Raw genomic sequence first — 22668 nt, 5'->3', positions numbered from 1 at the left:
AGAACAGTAGCAACATTAAAAGAGAATTATGTCAGCCTATTTGACAATAAAAACATTTGCTGCAAGTTTGAACTTTTGAAGTTCTACCAATTCAACTACCCAATTAGAAAGCTCATTCCACAACTTGGTCACAGCTGGAATAAAACTTCTAGAATACTGTGTAGTATTGACCCTGATGATGAAGGCTTGAAATAGACAAAAGGAAATCAAATGCACAAAAAATTCCCTGGAACAAACAGAAGGACTATTAGAATTAACTGCATACCTAGTATTACTATCTGCGAAGATCTGAATGTAAAGGATGTCAGAATTATGAAAAATCTTATGCAACATGCAAAGTGAACTAATTGAACGACGGTGCCAGAGATTAATATCTACATTAGGAAAAAGAAATTTAATAGACCGTGAGTTACTATCCAACAAATTAAGATGAGAATCAGCAGCTGAAGACCAGACAGGAGAACAATACTCGAAACAAGATAGAATGAAAGAATTAAAACACTTCAGAATAAATTGACCACCGAAAATCTTACAAGACTTTCTCAATAAGTCAATTTTTTGTGCAATTGAAGAAGACACAGACCTAATGTGTTTCACAAAAGTCATCGACTTACTTACAACACTAGTTTGAGTTTTGTTAGGATTTAACTTTATGCCCCATAATTTGCTTTGTGTACTAATTTTAGCTAGATCTCTATTAAGGGATTCATCAACCGCAGATCTACATTCAGGAGATGGAATTGATGCAAAGAGAGTAACATCATCTGCATGTGCAATGAGCTTGTTTTCTAGGCCAAAACCACTTGTCATGTGTATATAGTTTGAAAAGTAATGTGCCAAGAACACTACGCTGAGGATATCCAATTCCTATACTTACCTAGTGCCCATCAACAAAACTCTTGGGAATCTAATACTTATAGATTCAATAATGATGCAAAGAATATACCCACACACTCCCAACTGTTTGGTGTTTAAAAACAAGGGCCTCATGGTTGACATGGTCAAATGCAGACTAAAATCAAGGCCAATCATACAAACTTCCTGACCACAATCTAGGGATTTCTCTACAGCATTGGAGATTGTACGAAGGGGATCACATGCTCCAAGGCCTTTACGAAAACCAAATTGCAAACTAGGGAACAGATGATTACTTTCAGGTAACTTATTTAGACGATTTGCCATAAGACGTTAAAAATTTTTAGGTGATGTGGAAGTTATGGAAATTAGGCGGTAATTAGCTGGACTTCAGCTACCCCAAATGCATTTACATAATGGAGTAACTACCAATTCTCCCACAAGTGTAAAAGAACCTCTTCTTGCTAACTTGCAGAAAATATCAGATTACTTAGGTGCTAAGAAATCTGCAGTCTTTATAAAAAACAAAGGAAAATTATCACTTGGGGCTACACCTCCATAAGCATCAAAGTCCATCAAGAAAGCTTTGATTTCACAAGATCGAAAAGCTGAACTCGGAACCCAATGTTATGAGACCAGTCGAGTTTTCTTTTTCTTACACAAATAAATGCTAATGTGTCTTAAGCTAATTAATCCATCTGTGCATGTGTATGTTTTGAACTCTCCTCAATTAGAATCATCTTTAATTTTAAGTTTAGTCCTTCTATCAAGAAGGACATTAGACTGACCTATTTTTCTGTTAACTTGGCACATTCCAAACATCACATTTTAAGTTTTGTTGCTGTCGTCAACACATAATCCACCGTGATGAAGATCTTTTCCTTATGACAACAACTTATTCACCAAACATTTAGATGACAAACAAACTTTAAAAACAGCAAAAGACATACAGTACCTGAATACACTTGAACTATGAAACAGAAAAAACTCAAACTAACTAATGTACTCGAAACTGGTAATTGTTTAGAGCGAACCTATGAGCAGCCCACTCCTAGATATTTTACCACAGAATGCCGTAGATGGAGTGCACTGCCATGATATATTATGTGATAAGGCAATTTTAGTGAAGGAGAATGGGAACTAATTTTTTAATGATTGATGTCAATAAGAGTAGCTTCAATGAGGAAGCCATGTGAACCACAGGGAAGCTTCATTTAAATAATATGTATATGTAGGGGCAAAAATAATGCATTTAAAAAGATGGATCAAATTTTTGTAAGGTGATCAAGTTGGAGAAAAGTGTAATATTTTTTAAGCATAGTATTAGAAAGATGAAAGATGCCTTGGTAATTGCAAGGTGGAAATCATAAGGCAAATGATGTTTCAAGTTATATGAAACAAATTCTTTTCATATGCAAGAAGCAAGAGTACAATATATACATGATAGAGGTGGCTAGTATTGTGTAGTCAATTGATTTTTACACTCTTGAAGATTTGTTTGTGCACATATTAAAAAGCAGCCAATATCATGGATGTTTTCTCTGCATCTTCATTGTAAATACAAATTTCTTTTATTTAGTGAGGTATTTTAAATCCAATAGAACTTATGATTACTTATTTAACATTTAAGCAATGCTAATGAATACAGTTTTTTACTTGGTATTAAGAAATTAGATGATTGCTCAAATAAATTCAAATACACTTCACTGTCTATTCTGAATTAGCATATTTTACAAAATGGTAAATTATGATGTCCCTGCAGATTAGGCAAATCTGAATCTTCATAAGAATTCAAATCATTATAGAAGCATTTTTTCCAACCTCCTGCTTTGTATTTACATGAACTTGTCCTATCTTCATTGTCTTTGCCTTAGGAGATGTCAGTTATCACTACAAACAGTCAAGCTTTCAAACTCTACACACAAATTCATGTAGAAAATAGATATTTTTTTAGTTTGTAAAGAGTAAATCTATATTTTCCATGGTGTGTATTTTGGTTCTAGAGGCAACAGTCATATCTATGAAAGTGACAGTACTGTACTTTTATAGGTTGCCTGATGTTTTTGGTAGGAAAATTTATTTAAATAATTCAAGATATCTGAACCTTTTGCATAATTCTTCCATCTGTTATCCCTGCCTTGTCCTATGTAAAAAAAAAATAGAATTCTCTTGTAAGTATTGTAGATTTATCAGTATGATTCTCCTGTGAAATAATGGGCTGAAGCAGGCTAAACTTTTCATAATTCATCGTTGAAATGAATATTCTTATGCAAAGACATCCATACTTGGGATAATTTAAGATATTTTTCAAGATGAAATTTATTATAGATGCTCTATTATATTTTATTCTTTTCAGGGGTGCAACAATATTTATCATTGGTGACTTGGAATGGGATCAGTTGCAACTCATAATAAGCAAATCGACAACAGCTGATTTGCTGAAGATGCACCACAAGTTAGATGAATTTTTCTCTCAACAGTTCAAGTCCAGCAAGAGAGTTTTTTCTTCTCTTCAGCCGACAAGACATAAATCTTCAGTTAAACAAAAGCACAAGGATGGCAATCGTAAGCTAGCCAATGGTAAGTATTTAACAAAAATTAATCCACTGCATAATTTTATGTGTTAGTATAGCAGCAAACCTGATGGTTAATTCAGCAAAATATTTTCTATCCCCCTTATGTTTTACTATTGTATACTTTGCTATATTGTACAAGGTAAAGGTCAAATTTTTTTTAGCATCGTTGCATATGTAAGTTATGATTGGTTTAGTTGTAGTTTGCTTGTTCAGTGATGTGTGGGAGTGATAAAGAAGAGTTTTTATGATAAGATATCTGGAAAACATGTCTGCCAGTCTCTGTTTTGTAAAACTACTAGTAACAAGTATAATAATATACTAAGTAATCATACTTTTGAGAAAATATGTTACTATCATTGTTATATTTAAAAAAAAAATTAAGTGACATTGATTTTATACTTTAGAAGTTAAATATTCTCTAATATTTGGAAAAAATCACCAAAAGTCAAGCACTAGGACAGTCATATAATATGGAGAAAAACTATGATCCCACAGAGGTTTAAAGATTTTAGGTTGAATTATACAATGAAAATAAGTTTTTTTGTTTTGTTATTTTCATTGTTGTAAAAGTGTCACAGAAAAATCGACTAGATATTTGTCAGGATTAACCTTCACTCAGTCACTCCTTGCATGTTTTGTCTTCTGTTTGACTTTGTATTTGTTTAGTACCTTGTTGTATAAATGGTTGATGGTCTCCCGTATACAATTGAAGTGTGTATTAGCTTTTTCTTATGATTCTATTTATTATGGAATTTACCTATTTCTTTTAGTGGCTTAGTAAATACTTGGTTTATTGACCATAATCTAAGGTTACATAACTTTGATTTGATTCAAGGAATTGGGGCTATATGGTCCAGCACTGGGGGCATTCAGTAAAAAGGTGCAATTTGGGAAAACCTCTCATTTACAGTAAGACATAACTATTGAAAGATGTTAGCAGCAAAAAAAAGGGGAAAAAAGTGGAACAGAGGTTGAGTAGAAGGCTAAAAATTGGATTAGTTGCAGGCTAGAAATTGGTTGTAGATAGGGGTCTTTCATATTTCAAAATAAATCTTAAGATTAATGAGCAATGGACAGCAGTTTTGGGGAGGAACCACCCTAGGAGACAATATGAATATAATGAATTAAGTTCAAATAATCTTCTTGGTAAAGGTAGCATTGAAGAGGTAATCAGGAAAGGCTAAATACCACCACTTCCCCACTGCAGGAACATAGAATAGGTTACAAATGTCCAGAAAAACATTTGTTGGTTATTTAGAGGTAGTTTTGATTGGTAAAGGGTTTTAGCGCAATTTTCAAAGACTATGGGCACTCTTTCCACACACTTCTTACTCAACTAGTATCAATATAGGATTTGTCTCTCATTGTGGTCTTGCTTCTGTCATTCGTTTGTTTCCCTTACCTGCCCACCCTCTACCTGCATTGCCTTGTCCAATGTTATTACTGTTATCTTGCTGTGTTAAGTTTTTTGTAGAAAATAACGTTTTTAAGCCTGAGTTGAGATTGTTCTAGTGAAAGTTATGATAAAACTTAGTCCTGAATAGTTCCTTAGGGACTGAAAGGGTAATCCAGTAAAATTTACTCGTAGGTATTGCCAAAGAGTAATATTAAATGTCTATCTTGGGTAAATGTAGCATCTCTTGCTAGGTATAGGCTGATTTATCAAAAAGATATAAGTAAAATTTGTGGCTTAATTGGTATCAAAGAATATCCTGTATCTGAAATGAATTACCAGGACTTCTCTTAGTTTAGTTAACTGGCAACTAAAGGTAATCAGTAAAGAGATTGACCATTATCTGAAACTAAAATTTTCAAACTAATCATATATCTTTTAATATAACAGACCAAAAGGAAACCATGCAGTAAACAGATTGTAATTTAGGACTAGATTGGTAATATGTAATCTGTCTAGTAGGCAAAAAAGCTTATTCACTAAATGGAAACTTGAAATATCAACCTTACACTACGTTTGAGATAGTCTCCAAGACTTAGCCAAAATTAACTACTGTGTGTACCTTGTAGTATATTTTATTTTATTAAATAGTTTATCTTAAATGCTAATTTAAAATCATCTTTTTAATCTTTTTAAAATTTTACCACACACCAAACGACTGATGTGTATGAGATAGAGAGGCTTGGTCAAGCAAGTGAGCTACTAAACCCTATTTTTCAATATTTAACTTAGCCGGTGATTATATAGCTACAACTCTGTTGCCCGACAGACAACTCTACGGTAAAAACTCGCCAGCGATCGCTACACAGGTTGCGGGTGTGCCCAACGGCGCCATCTGTCGTCCAGATACCCAGTACTCAATGTAAACAAAGACTCAATTTTCTCTCTGTCGAGCTATCGACAAGACGTACTTACTCGCTGTTGCTAAACTGGAGTTTTTTCACAACTAATTGGTGAAGTACTTTATTCTAGTTTTCAGCTTTCGCTATGCAGGTGTTTTATCTTCATCTTAAATCTTGAACTCGTTTTGGATAGATTTAATTATGGTGACAAAGAGAGTATGGACTTTCTTTCACTTTTAAATGGCCGACCCTTCCCTTAGACGGAAGTGTGTTTAGGCTTTTAGTAATTATCTTATCACGTTATAGATTTTCCTCTATATATTTTATATCTCTCCGCCCTTATTAGGCCTCTTCGATTAACTTTCCATTTATTATAAACATATAAAAATAATTTTAATGTTTTGTTTATATAGACCTTTCCTGAGAGTAGGCGGTCCTAACTTGGAAACCGAAGTTAATCAACGTTGAGCCCTTTATATCGTAATTAGCTTTTAAAGAGCTAAGGATTTAAAACTTTTTAAATGTAATATTTTATGAAAGAATTTCTTTGATAGTCTTCGTACTGTTTTCAAAGATGAACTAACGTTTAGTTTATTTATGCTACGCAGTTGTTGACGTTCAGGACGTTCAACATGCGCTCTATCGTTACGATAGAGAGAGAGTGTATCACGGTTTCACTTTGCAGTAAGAGTAAATCGATTCTGACGTTTTGTTCATTCTTTCTTAGCTTAAATGTTTTAAATTCTATTTTAAAGGAACTTTTTATTTGAAAAACCTTTCAGTTTTTTCCTTTAGTCAAATAACATGTTTTTTTGACGAAATATAATTGGGCTCTTCTCTTAGGTGCGAAATCAAGAGAGAAAGAGAGAGAGAGAGAGAGACGGAGGGAGAGAGAGGAGAGAAAACGTTCCGTTCAAGCGGGTAACGTTGTTCTCGAGTTACTCTCGTCCCTAGTCGCTGTACGGGGAGGAAGGATAAAACGTTTTTAGTTTTTTATTCTCGTCCCCAGGCTATGTGCGGTGAGAGATTGAAAACGTAGTTATATGAACTAGTGTTTAGTCTCTTTCCCAGCCACTGATTTTTTTATCTTAAAATATGTTTTCTGTTTTTTGCTGGTATTAATGAGCTTGCATTATACGACTGATTTCGCAATTACTACCTTTTAATGAAGGGTAGAATTGCGTGTTTCAGGTAGAAATCAGTAAAAGTTTCGATTTCAGTGAAATAAGTGCAAAACAGAAAATCGAAGTGATAAAGTGATATGCGCAAAGTGTTACAGTGTTGCGTCCGAGGGTTCGTCTGTTCGTGCCTGTCGTTCACCTAGTCCGGGACCTCTTGCATGCTCCCAAGCCCAGGGGAGAAGTAATGTCAAACGACTTATGGGTTCGAGAGGCCTTGATCAACGAACAGACGTTTTCCCTCTATGGTATCGGGTGTATCTTACCAAGATCTCCCCTACCATAAGACGAGAGAGACGTTGTTTCTCCTCGTCATCCGAAGGCTTTTCGCATAAGAAACCTGTCACAAGGTTTCGAAGCCCTTAAGCGAAAGTCAGTCCTTTCAGGACAGGTCCAGCGTCCTGGTTACAACCATTAGGACAGCTCTGACCCTATGCAGTCATCGGATAACTGCTCGCCGCCTAACAAAAGCGTAACACAGACTCCGAGAGTCTTTTTTTGTTGGCAAAGTGTTGCGGTCACAGACGTTACCCTCGTCTCTTACCACAACCATTTCCGTTGATCCTTAATGGGTTGTATGGCAAGACATGCAGTATATGCTTGCCTCCCTTATGGAAGACTATTCTGCCGATTAGTCCGTTGAGTCTAGCCGTTTATCTCATCGATATCCTGGCTTTCAGCCAACCTAACGTTCCTTTGTGCTTACTGTTGACGTTGGCGTAGCTTAGTCACGTCAGTCAGGTTGTTTAGAACCACACTCGATGCAGTCTCGTGTGGTTTTTCAGCCGCATTTGGACGTTAGGCCACTTGCTGATGCTCCTGTTGACGTTCAAGACGTTCACTAACAATCGGAGTTGACTTGTTTTGACGCTGTGCGTCAACCTCCGCATTCTAGAGTTGTTTTGACTGCTCAGTCTAGGCAGTCAAAGCAGTCTCGAGTGGACGCTGTGCGTCCTCACGCACCTGTTGTGGTTGACAGTTCAGTTGTTGACAGTTCACAGACTGTCAAGCAGTTACATGACGTTGCGTTCTGGTCCGCTACTAATGCACCAGTGAGTGTGGACTCTGCTTGTAAAGCATTGCCACCACGGTAGGTCTCTCCCTTGCTTGAGACTCAGCTTTTATCGGACAAGGTTCCTGTAGATGAGGAAGTTGCTGTTCCCCCTCCTACTGATATTCCCTTGAGGACTCTGTCAGATGGAGAGGAGCCTAAAGCTGCTTAGCCTCCTATGGACTTTAATTAAATCATGATGATTTTTTTAAGGATCTTTGTCCGGATCTTTTTGTAACTGCTGCTCCTCGTTCGCCTAAACGTCAGAGCTTACACTAGGCCTAGCTACTTCGAAGCCGTTGTTTTTAAGTTAGTGCTCTCTCGCTCTCCTAGAGAGCTTTACGTTGGCTAGGCGACTGGTTTTTCACCAGGAGGAGTTTGGGGGATACAGCCTTTGCTTTCCCTTCTTTTAAACTGGTTTATAGAGCGAGAGTCTGATATGACACGAGAGAAGTTCTCGGCTTGGGAGTTCATGCCTCTGCCCAGATAGACTTCTCAATTCTCGTAGACTCTCCCTGGCGCCTGGCCAGGAGACGCTCCAAGTTGTTTACAGGTCAACTTCACAGCTGTTTTCGAGCCTTTGAAGTTTTGCTGTACAATTATGTCATGCATAACAAGGCTTTCAGGGATGGTAAGCGGTACCGCCTCAGTCGCTAACCCCGTCTGTTGCCACACCTGCTCCTGTAGACCCTAAATGGGCTTTGCTGCAAGACATGCAGTCCAAGCTTGCGTCCTTGATAGAGGACTTTAATGCGGAGAAGGTTGCTACCGAACCTTCTGGCCAACAACCTTCCAACCGGTCGGTTGTGCGCCCTGTTGACGCTGAGGTAACCTACTCGCGTCTGCCAGTTGAGGTGGTTCCTCCACCGATGCGACCCAGTGTGGGTTGCCAGCCGCACGTTGACGTTAAGCGACGCTCGGAGATGGTTGTTGAAGTTCAGGACGTTCAACAACCAGCAGAGGTGACTTGTTTTGACGCAGTGCGTCAACCTCAGCAACCCGGTAGGGTGTTGACTGCACAACCCAGACGGTCTAGACAGTCTCGGGTTGACGCTGTGCTTCCTCGCGCACCCATGGTTGTTGACAGTTCACAGACTGTGCAGCAGTTCCATGATGTTGCGTCCGGCTCCGTCACGCATCCACCAGTGCGACCGGACTCAGCGAGCCAGACGTTGCCCACTCCGTTGCCGTTTCCTCATCAGTTTTCGGATGAGGAACCCTCTGATGAGGACGTTGCTGAACAACAAGACGATCAGCCCCCAGAATAGATCAAGCCCTGCTATCCATCCAGAAGATGCTGAAGAAGGAACGCTGCTCAGTCAGGCTGTGGATGAGTCTGGTAGGGACGCTGTCATCCGTGGAACAATTTGTGTCACTAGGAAGACTACACCTCCGTCCTCTTCAATACCATCTAGCTTTTCACTGGAAAAAGGACAAGACGCTAGAAGCGGTCTCGATCCCGGTTTCCGAAAAGATAAAGTCTTGTCTGACTTGGTGGAAGGACAATATCAACCTAAGAGAGGGTCTTTCCCTGGCTGTTCAGACTCCCAACCACGTTCTCTTCTCGGACGCATCGGACGTGGGCTGGGGCGCGACACTAGACGGTCGGGAATGCTCAGGACTGTGGAACTCGAGTCAGAGGAGCATGCATATCAACTGCAAGGAGCTGTTGGCAGTACATCTGGCCTTGAAAAGCTTCAAGTCTCTCCTTCGAGGCAAAGTGGTGGAAGTTAACTCGGACATCACCACGGCCTTGGCGTACATCTCCAAACAAGGAGGTACCCACTCACTGACGTTGTACGAGATCGCAAGGGACCTGCTCATCTGGTCAAAAGGTCAAGACATCTCCCTAGTAACGAGGTTCATCCAAGGCGACTTGAACGTCATAGCAGATTGTCTCAGTCGGAAAGGGCAAGTAATTCCAACCGAATGGACCCTCCACAAGGATGTGTGCAAGAGACTTTGGGCCACTTGGGGTAAAACCATCCATAGATCTCTTTGCAACCTCGCTGACCAAGAGGCTTCCAATCTTTTGCTCTCCAGTCCCGGACCCAGCAGCAATACATATAGATGCTTTCCTCCTAGATTGGTCACATCTGGATCTCTACGCATTCCCACCGTTCAAGATTGTCAACAAGGTACTGCAGAAGTTCGCCTCTCACGAAGGGACAAGGTTGACGTTAGTTGCTTCCCTCTGGCCCGCGAGAGAATGGTTCACCGAGATACTTCGATGGTTAGTAGACGTTCCCAGTAGTCTTCCTCTAAGGGTAGACCTTCTACGTCAGCCACACGTAAAGAAGGTACTCCAAAGCCTCCACGCTCTTCGTCTGACTGCCTTCAGACTATCGAAAGACTCTCGAGAGCTAGAGGCTTTTCGAAGGAAGCAGCCAGTGCGATTGCTAGAGCAAGGAGAGCTTCTTCCATTAGAGTCTACCAATCGAAGTGGGAAGTCTTCCGAGACTGGTGCAAGTCAGTTTCTGTATCCTCGACCAGTACCTCTGTAGCTCAAATAGCTGTTTTTCTCTTATACCTGAGAAAAGGACGATCCCTTTCAGCTCCCACTATCAAGGGCTACAGAAGCATGTTGGCATCGGTCTTCCGGCATAGAGGCTTAGATCTTTCCAAACATAAAGATCTGCAAGACCTCCTTAAGTCTTTTGAGACCACCAAGGAGCGTCGTTTGGCTACCCCTGGATGGAATTTAGACGTGGTACTAAGATTCTTCATGTCAGACAGGTTGGAGCCGTTACAATCAGCCTCCCTGAAAGATCTCACTCTTAAGACTCTTTTCCTGGTATGCTTAGCCTCGGCTAAAAGAGTCAGTGAGATTCATGCCTTCAGCAAGAACATAGGATTTTCGTCAGAAAAAGCCACTTGTTCGCTACAACTTGGTTTTCTAGCCAAAAATGAGCTGCCTTCTCGGCCTTGGCCTAAATCTTTCGATATCCCCAGCTTATCGGAGATCGTAGGCAATGAACTAGAAAGAGTCTTATGCCCTGTTAGAGCTCTTAAGTTCTATTTAAAGCGTACTAAACCTTTACAAGGCCAATCTGAAGCTTTATGGTGTTCAGTTAAGAAACCATCCTTGCCTTTGTCAAAGAATGCTTGGTCAGACTTTATCAGATTGTTAATACGAGAAGCTCATTCACATCTGAGTGAGGAAGACCGAACTTTGCTTAAGGTGAAGACGCACGAAGTTAGAGCTGTAACAACTTCCGTGGCCTTTAAGCAAAATATATCTCTGCAAAGTATAATGGACGCAACCTATTGGAGAAGCAAGTCAGTGTTCGCGTCATTTTACTTGAAAGATGTCCAGTCTCTTTACAAGAACTGCTACACACTGGGACCATTCGTAGCAGCGAGTGCAGTAGTGGGTGAGGGCTCAACCACTACAATTCCCTAATTCCATACCCTTTTAATCTTTCTCTTGAAATGTTTTTATTGTTGTTTTTTGGGTTGTCCGGAAGGCTAAGAAGCCTTTCGCATCCTGGTTGATTTGGCGGGTGGTCAAAGTCATTTCTTGAGAGCGCCTAGATTAGGGGTTTTGATGAGGTCCTGTTGTATGGGTTGCAACCCTTGATACTTCAGATCCTAGGGGTCGATCAGCATCCTAAGAGGATCGCGAGGCTCCGTAAGGAAGACGTACTTAAAAGGCAGAGTAATTGTTCAAGTCGACTTCCTTACCAGGTACCTATTTATTTTGTTTTTGTTATTTTGATAACTTCTAAAATGAAATAAAAACTCTTAGCTCATAAAAGTGTAAACATATATTGCTGGTCTCTACCCACCCCCCTGGGTGTGAATCAGCTATATAATCACCGGCTAAGTTAAATATTGAAAAATGTTATTTTGATAATAAAATAAATTTTTGAATATACTTACCCGGTGATTATAAATTAAAGGACCCTCCCTTCCTCCCCAATAGAGACGCAGTGGGACGAGGAGAAAATTGAGTCTTTGTTTACATTGAGTACTGGGTATCTGGACGACAGATGGCGCTGTTGGGCACACCCGCAACCTGTGTAGCGATCGCTGGCGAGTTTTTACCGTAGAGTTGTCTGTCGGGCAACAGAGTTGCAGCTATATAATCACCGGGTAAGTATATTCAAAAATTTATTTTATTATCAAAATAACATATTTACCTTATTGAAGAAAAGACTAAAATGGGTTAATGGTTGAACTTGTAAGATAACAGCACATCAAGCCATTCAAACAAAATATTATTGAACCAATTTAGTGCATTCTTTATACAAAAAAGAGAACCATTAGTCCAAGAGAATCACATAAGGTGTTCCCTTAACCACAAACTCACAATAAAGTAGATACGTAAGCACCCTTATTTTCCAAATGGAGGAATAAAACATTTTTATTAACATTTTGGCATATAAAGAATAAGCAGAGGTTTAGAGATACTTATTGAAGGAGAGAAATAAGGATCATATTTACCATCTCAGTGTGTCGCCCCACAAAATCTGTGTCTAAAAGAACAGTTAGAAATGAGTGAGTGTGATAGTTATGCTCCAGAATGGTACAAGAAAATAAAGAATTTGGGTTTTTTGTGTGAGGATCTTGAAACTGGAATAAACTGAGTACTACCAGAACCAATACAGAATGGACCATTAGTTACCACTTAACTATTTTAGTAAGGGGTTGAAACCAGATAGGTTGCACCTGAAATATTACTCTGAATCTACTGTAGAACTAAGTGGATATCTGAGCAACCCTGAAAAGCATTAATGGCTTTAAATTCCCAACATAACAAAAACCAAACTGATTAGGCTGTAGTAAATACAAAATTTTAAGAGTGGTAGTAGTGTCATCATTCCTATAAATGAGCCTTGCAATCTCTTATCAAATCAAGCCTTTTAAAAGGCTTAAATTAAGTTTGTAGGAAATTATTTCAAGAAGACTTCCTGTATCTGACCCACAAAGAGCCATGAGTTGATTAGCTTTTAAACTATACATTAAAGAATTTTTTTATTGGTTGTAATGATGGGCTCAAAAGATAGCATTATATGAAATAACAAGGTTAGGTACAGTCATGATTATTCTTATACATATGTAGGTAATGCGAAACAAAATGAAAGCAGAATTTTCATTCAAACTAATTTAGTACAACTTTGAATCAAGTAGCCATTGTTATCAAAAGTTATAACCACTTAACAACTCATTCATAACGAAATGATTGCTTGTTTACCATAAATGTGACTAAAAAATTTGGATAAAAAAATGCGAAAGATAGAAGTAAAGATACAAATAGGAAGACCTTTTCTAAATTACTGTGGAGCATGATAATTCTTGTAAAATCAATTATTGAGAAGACAGTCTCCAATGACGAGGGTCTAGGGAAGGCTATTGTTTTGGTGTAGAGAGCTGAAGTTGTGAAGAGAAGAGGTGTTTAAATATCATAAATTGCTACACACTATAAGACTATAAGGAGCATTACCATAGTGGTACAGTAGTGTCTTTTTCAGTTGAACTAAATATTTGAAGAGTGTGTGTACACTTACAAAAGTGAGCATTCTTTTTTATTCTATGAATGCAAAAGTTATTTTCACTGAGATTAGCTGCATTTAATTGTATCACATCTGCCTTTTGCAGACAGTTTCAAAATAAGAGCACTATTTAAGTGAGACTATGTAACTTGTAATGGTAGTTTATACAGCCTTTCACCACTCATTATATCCACCTTTGACTAACCACTTAAGGCTAGCTGAAAAATTTGATAAACATTTCCCTTTTTTATGGAATTCTGTTGATTCTGGAGGAAATGCATGATCTTCAGAATTGTATGACATTTTCCCCTTTTATAACCTACTTAAAAAAGTTCTTGAAGCACAAGGTTGGTTATTAAAAACAACAATTACATTGCTCTGATTGCCTGTCAGCAATAGCATATGGCATTTATGTAGCCATGTGGTAATAAACCTATCAGTGTAATTTTTTTCTTGGTGTTACATAATTCCAATAATTTTTAAATCCCAATATTTTTACCAATAATGAAATTATTATAATAATAATTACCGTACCTTTTTCATACTAGCCAGATGTTCATAAGGTTTTTCTCTTGAAGCCTGATTTATATCGGTTTACCTTAAAACTAAAAATTTCTCGTTTATTTCATTTAAATACACTTAAGCCTCTAGTACAAGGTTGAGATAATGTGGCAGTTAATGACAATAACATCGGCTTGGGTTTGGTCCCAGATCCATTGCCTCATCAATCCTTGAAGTATAAATGTAATTCCTAACCCCTTAACATCATAAGTCAGTAGGGGAGGAGGGGGCATGTATATGAAAACAAGGAGAGCATAGAAATAAATTTTATAATAAAAGTTTATTTTTATGAAACTCCCTTGATGTTCACAATGCTGATTTCAACACTGATGGAGATGGGTCAGTGATGGAAAGAGATAGGAAATGTAGTCCTAAACTAATCAACTTTTACTAGCATCGGAGGCTCACCTCTTGGCCACAGTAACCAGTCGTTACCAAATAATGTTTAATAAGTCAAGCCTTCATATTGAGAACAGATTATAGCCTTACTACAGTATCTACACTTATGAATTACACAACCAAATAAATTTTCAAATAAAAAAACTAATACAATAACTTTATAAAATTTTCAAAATTGAAAGAACATTTTCATTTAAATTACATCCACTCAGCTACTACTGCACCGAAAGCCCGACAATCTTGAAAAGGAAAACATATTTCTTGAAGATAATACTTAATGAAAACAAACTTGGTACAATTGAGCAGCTTCTAAGACTCTATCCAAAGAAAGAGCCTTATAGAAATTAAAAGAGGTAACTGCACTTTCAGTACCATGAACCCTAACCTTCAAGAGTGTAATTTAGCTTGGATCCAATTCTCTGAGAGCCTGTGATTAAACTTCTTAATAAGACAGGAATTTTTGAAAGATTACCGCTGTATGTGAAATCTTAACCCACTAAATACAAGATGAACCTTTCCCCCTAATATGTTTATTGATGTCCAAAGAATACTAATCTGGTTTCATAGGGCAAAAAAAATATTCCCTCACACATCACCAACTTAATTTTCCAAAGAAGGAATATGAAATAATTGAGACAAATTGTATTTTAGCTCAGAATCTAAGTTAAAAGCGGTAGTCATCTTATTTTCTCCAAAAACTACATTATACGAAAGAACTTTTGTACTTCACTAATGCATTTAGCTGGCACTAAAGCTCTTTGCTAAAGAGTCCTAGCCATGAGAATCCTTAACATAAAAAGCTTTCTAAGTATCAAAACAAAACCCCTTAAATATTGTAATATGGTATAGTACTGTACTATATCTAGATTCCCATAAATTGTTCTGATAACACGGCATTTCTCTACTATAAAAGTCCTTAATACATCTGCAGTAATAATACCCACCATTGATAAATCCAAACCTAGATGCTTGAGTACAGCATTCGGCATGAATTTATAGCCCTTAATAGATAATATGGACAGTTTCCTTTTATGAAAAAGTATTGCAAAAACTCATCTAAAACATATCTAAACTAGTTATGGTCACCAAAAGCTTTCCTTAATTTGCTCCAATCAAAATTAACTTTCCATTGTCTTTGCTACAATACATGAGAGATAATAGATCTGTAAACCACTCTCTGCTAGCAAAATGGAACCAATAGAGTTGTACTGCTGTTCTCAGATATTGTACTCTGGAACTTGTTTATACCCAGAAATTCCAAATCTCGTGACACAAGCAGATGCAGAGACCATCCATTTAGAAGAAATTTATTTGAGATTTTTTTTTTCTTCTTCTTAAATGATCTACTAAGATGTGCAACTTCCTTGTAATAAACTGATGCAGACAGATTATTTCCCTCAAATTTGTCAAGTACCCATGTCCGAGATAAGAATCTAGACCTTGTTCTCCTTCTTCTGAATATAAGCTAATCACTTTCCCATTACCAGCGACTCCAGAGCTTTAAGTACCTTGAATATCGCTGAACTAACAGGCAATTATAGTAATAGGAAAAATTTATTGTCCTCTAGTCCTTCACTGATAGAGGGAGATACTCTAGAGATGTGCTCCATCCTTCCTGTTTAGCATCCAAGAAAAGAGAAATATTTGGAACCCTCATAATAAAGAACATATCCTATAATAACTGATGAGTAACATCCCACCAATACAGTAGTTGAAGTTGATTCTGCATCACTGGAATACAAATTGTGTCTAGCTTGGATCCCCTGTTCCAATTCTGATAGAGATAATATTTGGAAGCTCTTATCTTTAAGCAACTCATTGTAACAATAATTTTTAGAAGAGCCATTGTCCTTAGCAGTCTCATCTGCCCGAACCGAATAGAAACTTGATCCTCTTGATCTTTTCCAACAGAAGAAGAAAAGGCAGCCTCTTTTCTGATGGAAAAAGAAAAAACAAACTTGTTTTTCCTCAAATATAGAATCATCAAAGTTGGAATCAAAAGAGACTTCAAATTGACCAGATCTCCTGATTCAAGCAATTTAATTAGTCACATTTATTGAACCAGAATTCATTAAAAAATAGTTGATTATCCACTTACAAAAGAACCCTTATTCCAAAAAGGGGAAGATAAGGGAATCTTCCCTGAGACTGACACACAGGTACTTAAATTGGCAAACCTTCAAACCATTCACAAACCGAAGGAGATTCTTAGAATTTGAGGAATGGGAATGTGAAAGATTGCATCTGTCAAGTCACTCAATAACATCCAATCTTTTTCCTTTACTGCCCCAAGGACTGTTGAGGGTATTTCCATTGATAACTTGGTGAGAACAGTAAACATGTTTAGAACTGAAACATCTAGAAGTGGTCTCCAGCCTCTCAATACTTTAGGGAGTAGGAAAACCTGTTTTAAGACCCTGGAGAAGGATCTAAGACTACTTCTATCACATTCTTTCCCAGGAGTTCTCCAATCTGTACTTTCAAAATATGGGCCTTTGCTGAATTGTTTAGTGTATGTCACTGGGAAAAGGATTTGGTTCCTTGAACAAGGGAGGATTGGAGAACAGAGGGATTCAATAGCCATGTTTGGCCTCGGACAGCACCCATGGGTTGGAATGCATGCTTTCCCATATCTCAGAAAATTAGTAAAACCTTCTTGTTACAAAGGTCTGTTGGGAAAGAAGGTATAGTAATCTATAAGTTCAACAAATCCTATTACCAATTTGGCTAGAATGCCTGTTAGAGCAAAATACTGATGGCAAACCACTGTTAAAAAACAAATCCCTTGAGGAGAAAAACAATGTACGAAAAAAAATAGTTCCGATACGTAGAAGCTACAGGACGATAAAAAAAATGTGAGTTTTCTGAAAGGAATAAAAGAATAAAAATGGGGAAAATAATCAAAGTTTCTCTGTGTATTGAACACTGTCCCAACCATAAGGGAGTACACTTGTTCCCTATGATTAACCACAAAATACAAAAATGCTGCCGCATCCTTGGAAATCCATCAAAAATAGTTTAATTTAAATAAGTTAGATAATTTAAAGTAAGATAAAGATTTTAATTACCTGCAAACTTCTTTTCTGTAAAGAGCCACTACAAAGGAGAGAATTTGAAGTGTATTTCCAACTTTATTATGAACAAACATTAGTTGTCTTAGAGGTCCATAAAGAGACAGCTCCAGGGAATAAGCTCTATTAGACATATCTTAAGTAACTTATTTGGATACCTTCCAGAAATTATAGTAGCACCAATTGGGAAAACTCGAGATGTACTAGTGGCCACGCCTACATTAGACTTGAACTCACTTGAAACATATTGTAACCACTCAGCACCCTTTGAAGCTTTAAAAGATTTATATAAAAATGGTCTTTCCTGCTCTACAGAAACCATATGATAATTGACACTATTGACATAGGCATAGTGGTTGATCATGAGGACCTACTTCAGCAAGTAGAGGGATATTAAGATCCAGTCTACCAGTTCAGTACAATATCTCAGAATATGGTGGTTATAAAGATCAGACCCTGTCATGGAAATGCAAGGGTTTTGTAATTGAAGGACCTGCAGTAACACGAGAGTGGATCTTTAAGAGGCAATCATCTCCATCATCTCCATCAGCATAGTATACCATCATTACTCTTATTGACTAGTGCACTAGAACTTCTTGGCAAAACTTGAGAGTTAGCCTAGGATACAAAACAGGTCAAGTTATGCTAGAATCACTACCTTTTCCTGAAGGACTCACTGGTCTTCCTAAAATTAACAAATCAGAGGTAAAGATTTTATGACCCTCATTACTATAAAATTTCTAAAGTTCCTCAGTAGCTTTAGATGCATTATCATAATCAACTAGCCTAGCCTTCTCTGGGTTTTCTCCTGAACTAAATGTTTCTTTTACATTTAGAATTCTTTAACATTGTTAGCTACTATTTGAAATATCTTCATAAGAGGAGCAGTAAGCAATCACACTCTTCACAATGATTATTTAAATCACAGTACAGTATTCTAGCATGAAATAAAGAGAAAGAGGATTATGATCTCCCAGCAATAACCCCCTTAAACAACTCTCGCAGATATTAGTAAAAACTCTGAAGACATCTCCTATTATAGCTAATAAACTAAATCAGAAACAACACCCAATCTGGAGGGGGTAAACATTGATACTACTGTAGTTACATAAAGTAAAAAAAAAAAAAGAAATAAAAAGACAAAGAGGCTGCGGTGTACCCAATTCGAGGTCACTGCCATTAATTGCCAGATTATCTCAATACATATACTTTACTAGAGCCCAAATCCTATTGAAAGGAAAGAAATTGAGATATTTTTAGCTTTAGGGTAAACTTCAAAAGAGAAGCATTATTATTATCGGAGAGTATCATATAAACAAACCTTTTATAAGTTATTTTCTTTGACTCATAAATATTATGTATTGTATTGAATTAGGATTACAGTATGCATATTATTTTTTTTAGATTTCAATGTAATATTTTCTTAATGTATTAAATGTGTATAGTGAGTGTCCAGTATGTTAGTTGTACACATAACAGTACTCTACTGTCTGACTAAGATCTAAAGTATTAAGACTGAACATAGTAATTTTTTTTAACTTTTTATGGCATTTTTTTTCTCCAGTTTTAGGTATTTCAACAGGTCAGGATGCACGCCACCACCGACATTGGCAAGGAGTTTTGAGCAGAGTATCCGGACTGCGCCTTACAACGCTACCTTTGCCCCTCCCAGACTCAGGAACTGTCTTGGGGGGATCTTTGGAGTTACATGGAAAAACCATTTCCCTTGCCTGCTTCCATGGAGTAAATTTCAAGAGTAAATCATGGGCCTTGTTTAGCCTTCAAGAACCTTACATTAACTTTACATCAGAAGTTCAGGAAGTCCCTGGTGATCGTAAGAGCATAATATTACCTATACAAATAATGTGCATGAAGTTTTTAATGTCATATTCTCTGGAAGTTTAAAAAAAAAAGATTTGACATACTGTAAATGTAATATATGAGGTAAATATGAACCCTTCATTAGAATAGCAAATTATTTGACAAAACTGTATTTCTAATTACAGCCCCTCGGGATACCCACATTGTTCAGAACCTGACTTTCAGCCTTGGCGTCATGGAGCAGACCCACGCTCAGCATGTCTCTATGGCCACCGTTTGTCGCATCACTAGAAACATGGTTTTCCCTCCGCAGTTTAGAACCATACAAGAATGGTTTCACTATGCTTTTTGCACATCTGAACTTGACAGTAAGTATTTATCGTCATATACCTAAGAATAGACATCTAATAGACTGCTTTAGATTCTTAAAGTTTAGATCCAATCAGATGAAGGACTATTTTGAAAAATTTATTTTTAAATTATACAATTAGGGTCTTCTTTGTAAAAATACATGGTGTTGGATAATATAATAAGTGTATAGGTTTTACAAACTTAATAGGAGTTGGGATGTATTTGGGAAACCAATTTGGAAACTTGTTTGAAACAACCTTAGAAGACTAAACTACTTCCCCTAACTATCATTTGATAGCCAAACTCTCCTACACAACGAAGAGTAGGGAAGGAAGCCAAAACTAGGCTCTGAGAAAGTCTCCTAACTTAATTAGGCTATATGCAGTTGAAACTTGAGGTTTCGTAAATCTGATGAGTATGAAAGAATATAGCTATGTCAATATAGAATGAGTTGCTGTTCCATCCCCAAACATCTATTTATGTATAAATATAGTTGGGGCTGACCTCGGCTATGGTACCAACGTTGTTTCTTGATGATGTCACATTGTCTCTCAATATATTTCAGCATAGGTGCTGTGATGGAATCAATAGAGCCTCTATCCATAAGTCTTCATTATACTTATTAAGTCGATGCTGTGTATATTGATACACTGGCCCTAAAACTAGGAGGATAATATTTCTTTGGTATTTTTTTTTATTTTATTGGATTTCCTGTTCTAGACTCTCATTGGATAGTTCTTGGAGACTACACAACACAATAACCCCAAAAAGGATAATAAATTAGTATATTTAAATGAATGATTAAATGGATTCTAATCCTACTCGAGCTGCTTCAAGATCATAGACTTATGGTAATGATAAGTAAAATTATAGCCTAAACATAAATGTATCAAACCTAGCAGCCATAAATCAGTAATCTCTTAATTTGGTGCATACTCCTAACTTGGTTAAAAACTGGGGGAAAATGTCTTGGGACAGATAGGCCACCTTCCGAGGCCACTGCCTGTCTGACAACTTCTTGTTAAGCTTAAGTGACTGTTTCTAATCACATTCGAAGATGTCTTAGTGAGGGGAAAAAAGTATATAGCCTACTCATAACTAGAAGCATGGGAAATATGTCAGAAGTGAGTGTAAAAACTATATTTCTCTATCATAACTAGAAATATTGGGTACTATATCCATACATAACCACAAAAATATACAAAAGCAATTTCTTTATTAACCAGTATAATGTACTCTCGTTATTCCTAACCTTAAATTACACATCCTAGTAATGAGAAGATAGCTCACATCTCACAGATTCAAGAAGTTGCAAGCTGCACTGAATCGTCTTCAATTGTGATTGATGAAAAATCTTTGTATATTGCCTTAAATGACAAACCCTTATTCTAACAAAGTAGAGAGACATATTATTATATCCAAAATGAATAATGCAATCAATACGTAAGTAGGTTTTCACAGTATCATCTGATAAATATGTGTATTCCTCACAACAACCCAGCATAGAACATTCTTTGTCTTGGCCAATCATAATGACCAAAAAGGAATGATCCACTAATTATGCGACAGAAAAAAAACCTTTTAATATCCATGAATTTCTGAAGTAAACTGATATAATTGTTTGTGTCAGGTAACTGGTCTAACTCATCAGGGTATTTGGACTGTTAATATCATGGCTAAACAAGGAAAGGGATGATGATGTGTAGAGTAATTTATTCAGTTTTTATTTATTATAAGGTTTAGGAAATTTCTCTTTAGAAGTACAGTAATATCTTATGGTTCAAAGGTAAATAGTGAAATAATAGATTTGATAAAATTCCTTTTCTTAAGACTTTTAGGTTCTTAGGGATTCATAGTCCTGGACATTTAGTATAAAGGTTTAACTTGATGTTATGTTTTATAAGCTCAATTTTGTAGAATTATTATTTCTACAAACCAAACGGGTGAAGGTAATTTAAGGAATAAACTGGAAGTTTAATGTGTGTACAAAATGTTTTAGATGATGGTTAATGGCGACCGTGAAAAGGATGACATTAAAGTTAAAAACTCATTAAGATGAAACATTGTCTTTTCGACCTTTAGTTTTAAAATGCAACAGAAATGTGTGGTGCTATTAAAGAAATATATACAGTGGTTACAATATTATGTTTTAAGGGAAATTGTGTACTTGTCATTGAAAATCTTTTGAGTTATATTGATTTGCCTGAATAATGTACTGTACTTTTATAATACATTTGTAGAGTAAATTGGGGACATTTTTCTACTTCTTTCCATACAGATGTTGACAGATTTCCATCTCTGGATCGTAGTGACAGCCTACTTTCCTCATCTTCTGAAGGAAAAAGAGCATCAACTAGATTGCAAGATCATAATCATACTTCTGAAACCATATTTGCTCTCCCTTCAATGCAGATTCATTTGAATACCAAGCATCTACAAACAGCAACAACACCAGATTTCATGGGTAAATATAACTTTATAGTCTATTTCAAAAAGTTTTCATACAATTGCATCTCGTATTTGAGGTTCAATTGTTCATTTAACATATCTCGTTATTTGCTACCCTTTAAAATAGATTTTTATGATTTCCAAAGTCCTTATTTACTTTCCCTCTTCTTAACATCTGCACATGCTCTTCTCCTGTATCATGCCACTCTCCTTTATCAAACCTTTTTTTTTCATCCTACTGTAGTACTTAATATTTTTTACCCTTAAACACTAACTGCTGTCCCCATGACTACCGGTGTGCCAAACTTATCAGTTCCTTCTTTACTTGAACATTATGAAGGTCACAATGAGTTCCAAGTAAGGGCATTGGGTGATGTGCTTGACAGTAAGCAGAATAATAAGAAACTCAGTATGCCTTCTTCCTGTAGTCCTAAAGCTAAACTGATTGGTTAATTATTTTTGTTATTGGAAATGAAGAACATGACATTGTTGGCCATGGAGGTGTACAGTAGATCCAAATAAAATTCTTCTTTTACATTACTGTACAGAACCTAAATTGTCAGTTAT

At 36.9% G+C, this 22668-nt stretch overlaps 1 protein-coding gene across 1 annotated transcript in view; it reads left to right on the top strand.

The window, feature by feature from the left end:
* tweek (transmembrane protein KIAA1109 homolog tweek) overlaps positions 1-22668 on the top strand; it is a 789520-nt gene that overhangs the window by 740712 nt on the left and 26140 nt on the right. The window contains 4 exon segments of the mRNA XM_068348609.1: positions 3212-3435; positions 19046-19315; positions 19488-19670; positions 21932-22117. Coding sequence (XP_068204710.1) covers positions 3212-3435; positions 19046-19315; positions 19488-19670; positions 21932-22117 — 863 coding nt within the window.

Source organism: Palaemon carinicauda, chromosome 24, assembly GCF_036898095.1.
Source record: "Palaemon carinicauda isolate YSFRI2023 chromosome 24, ASM3689809v2, whole genome shotgun sequence".
Lineage (NCBI taxonomy): Eukaryota > Metazoa > Arthropoda > Malacostraca > Decapoda > Palaemonidae > Palaemon > Palaemon carinicauda.
The sequence above is the reverse complement of the archived record's forward strand: the minus strand, read 5'-3'. Positions and strand labels throughout refer to the sequence as shown.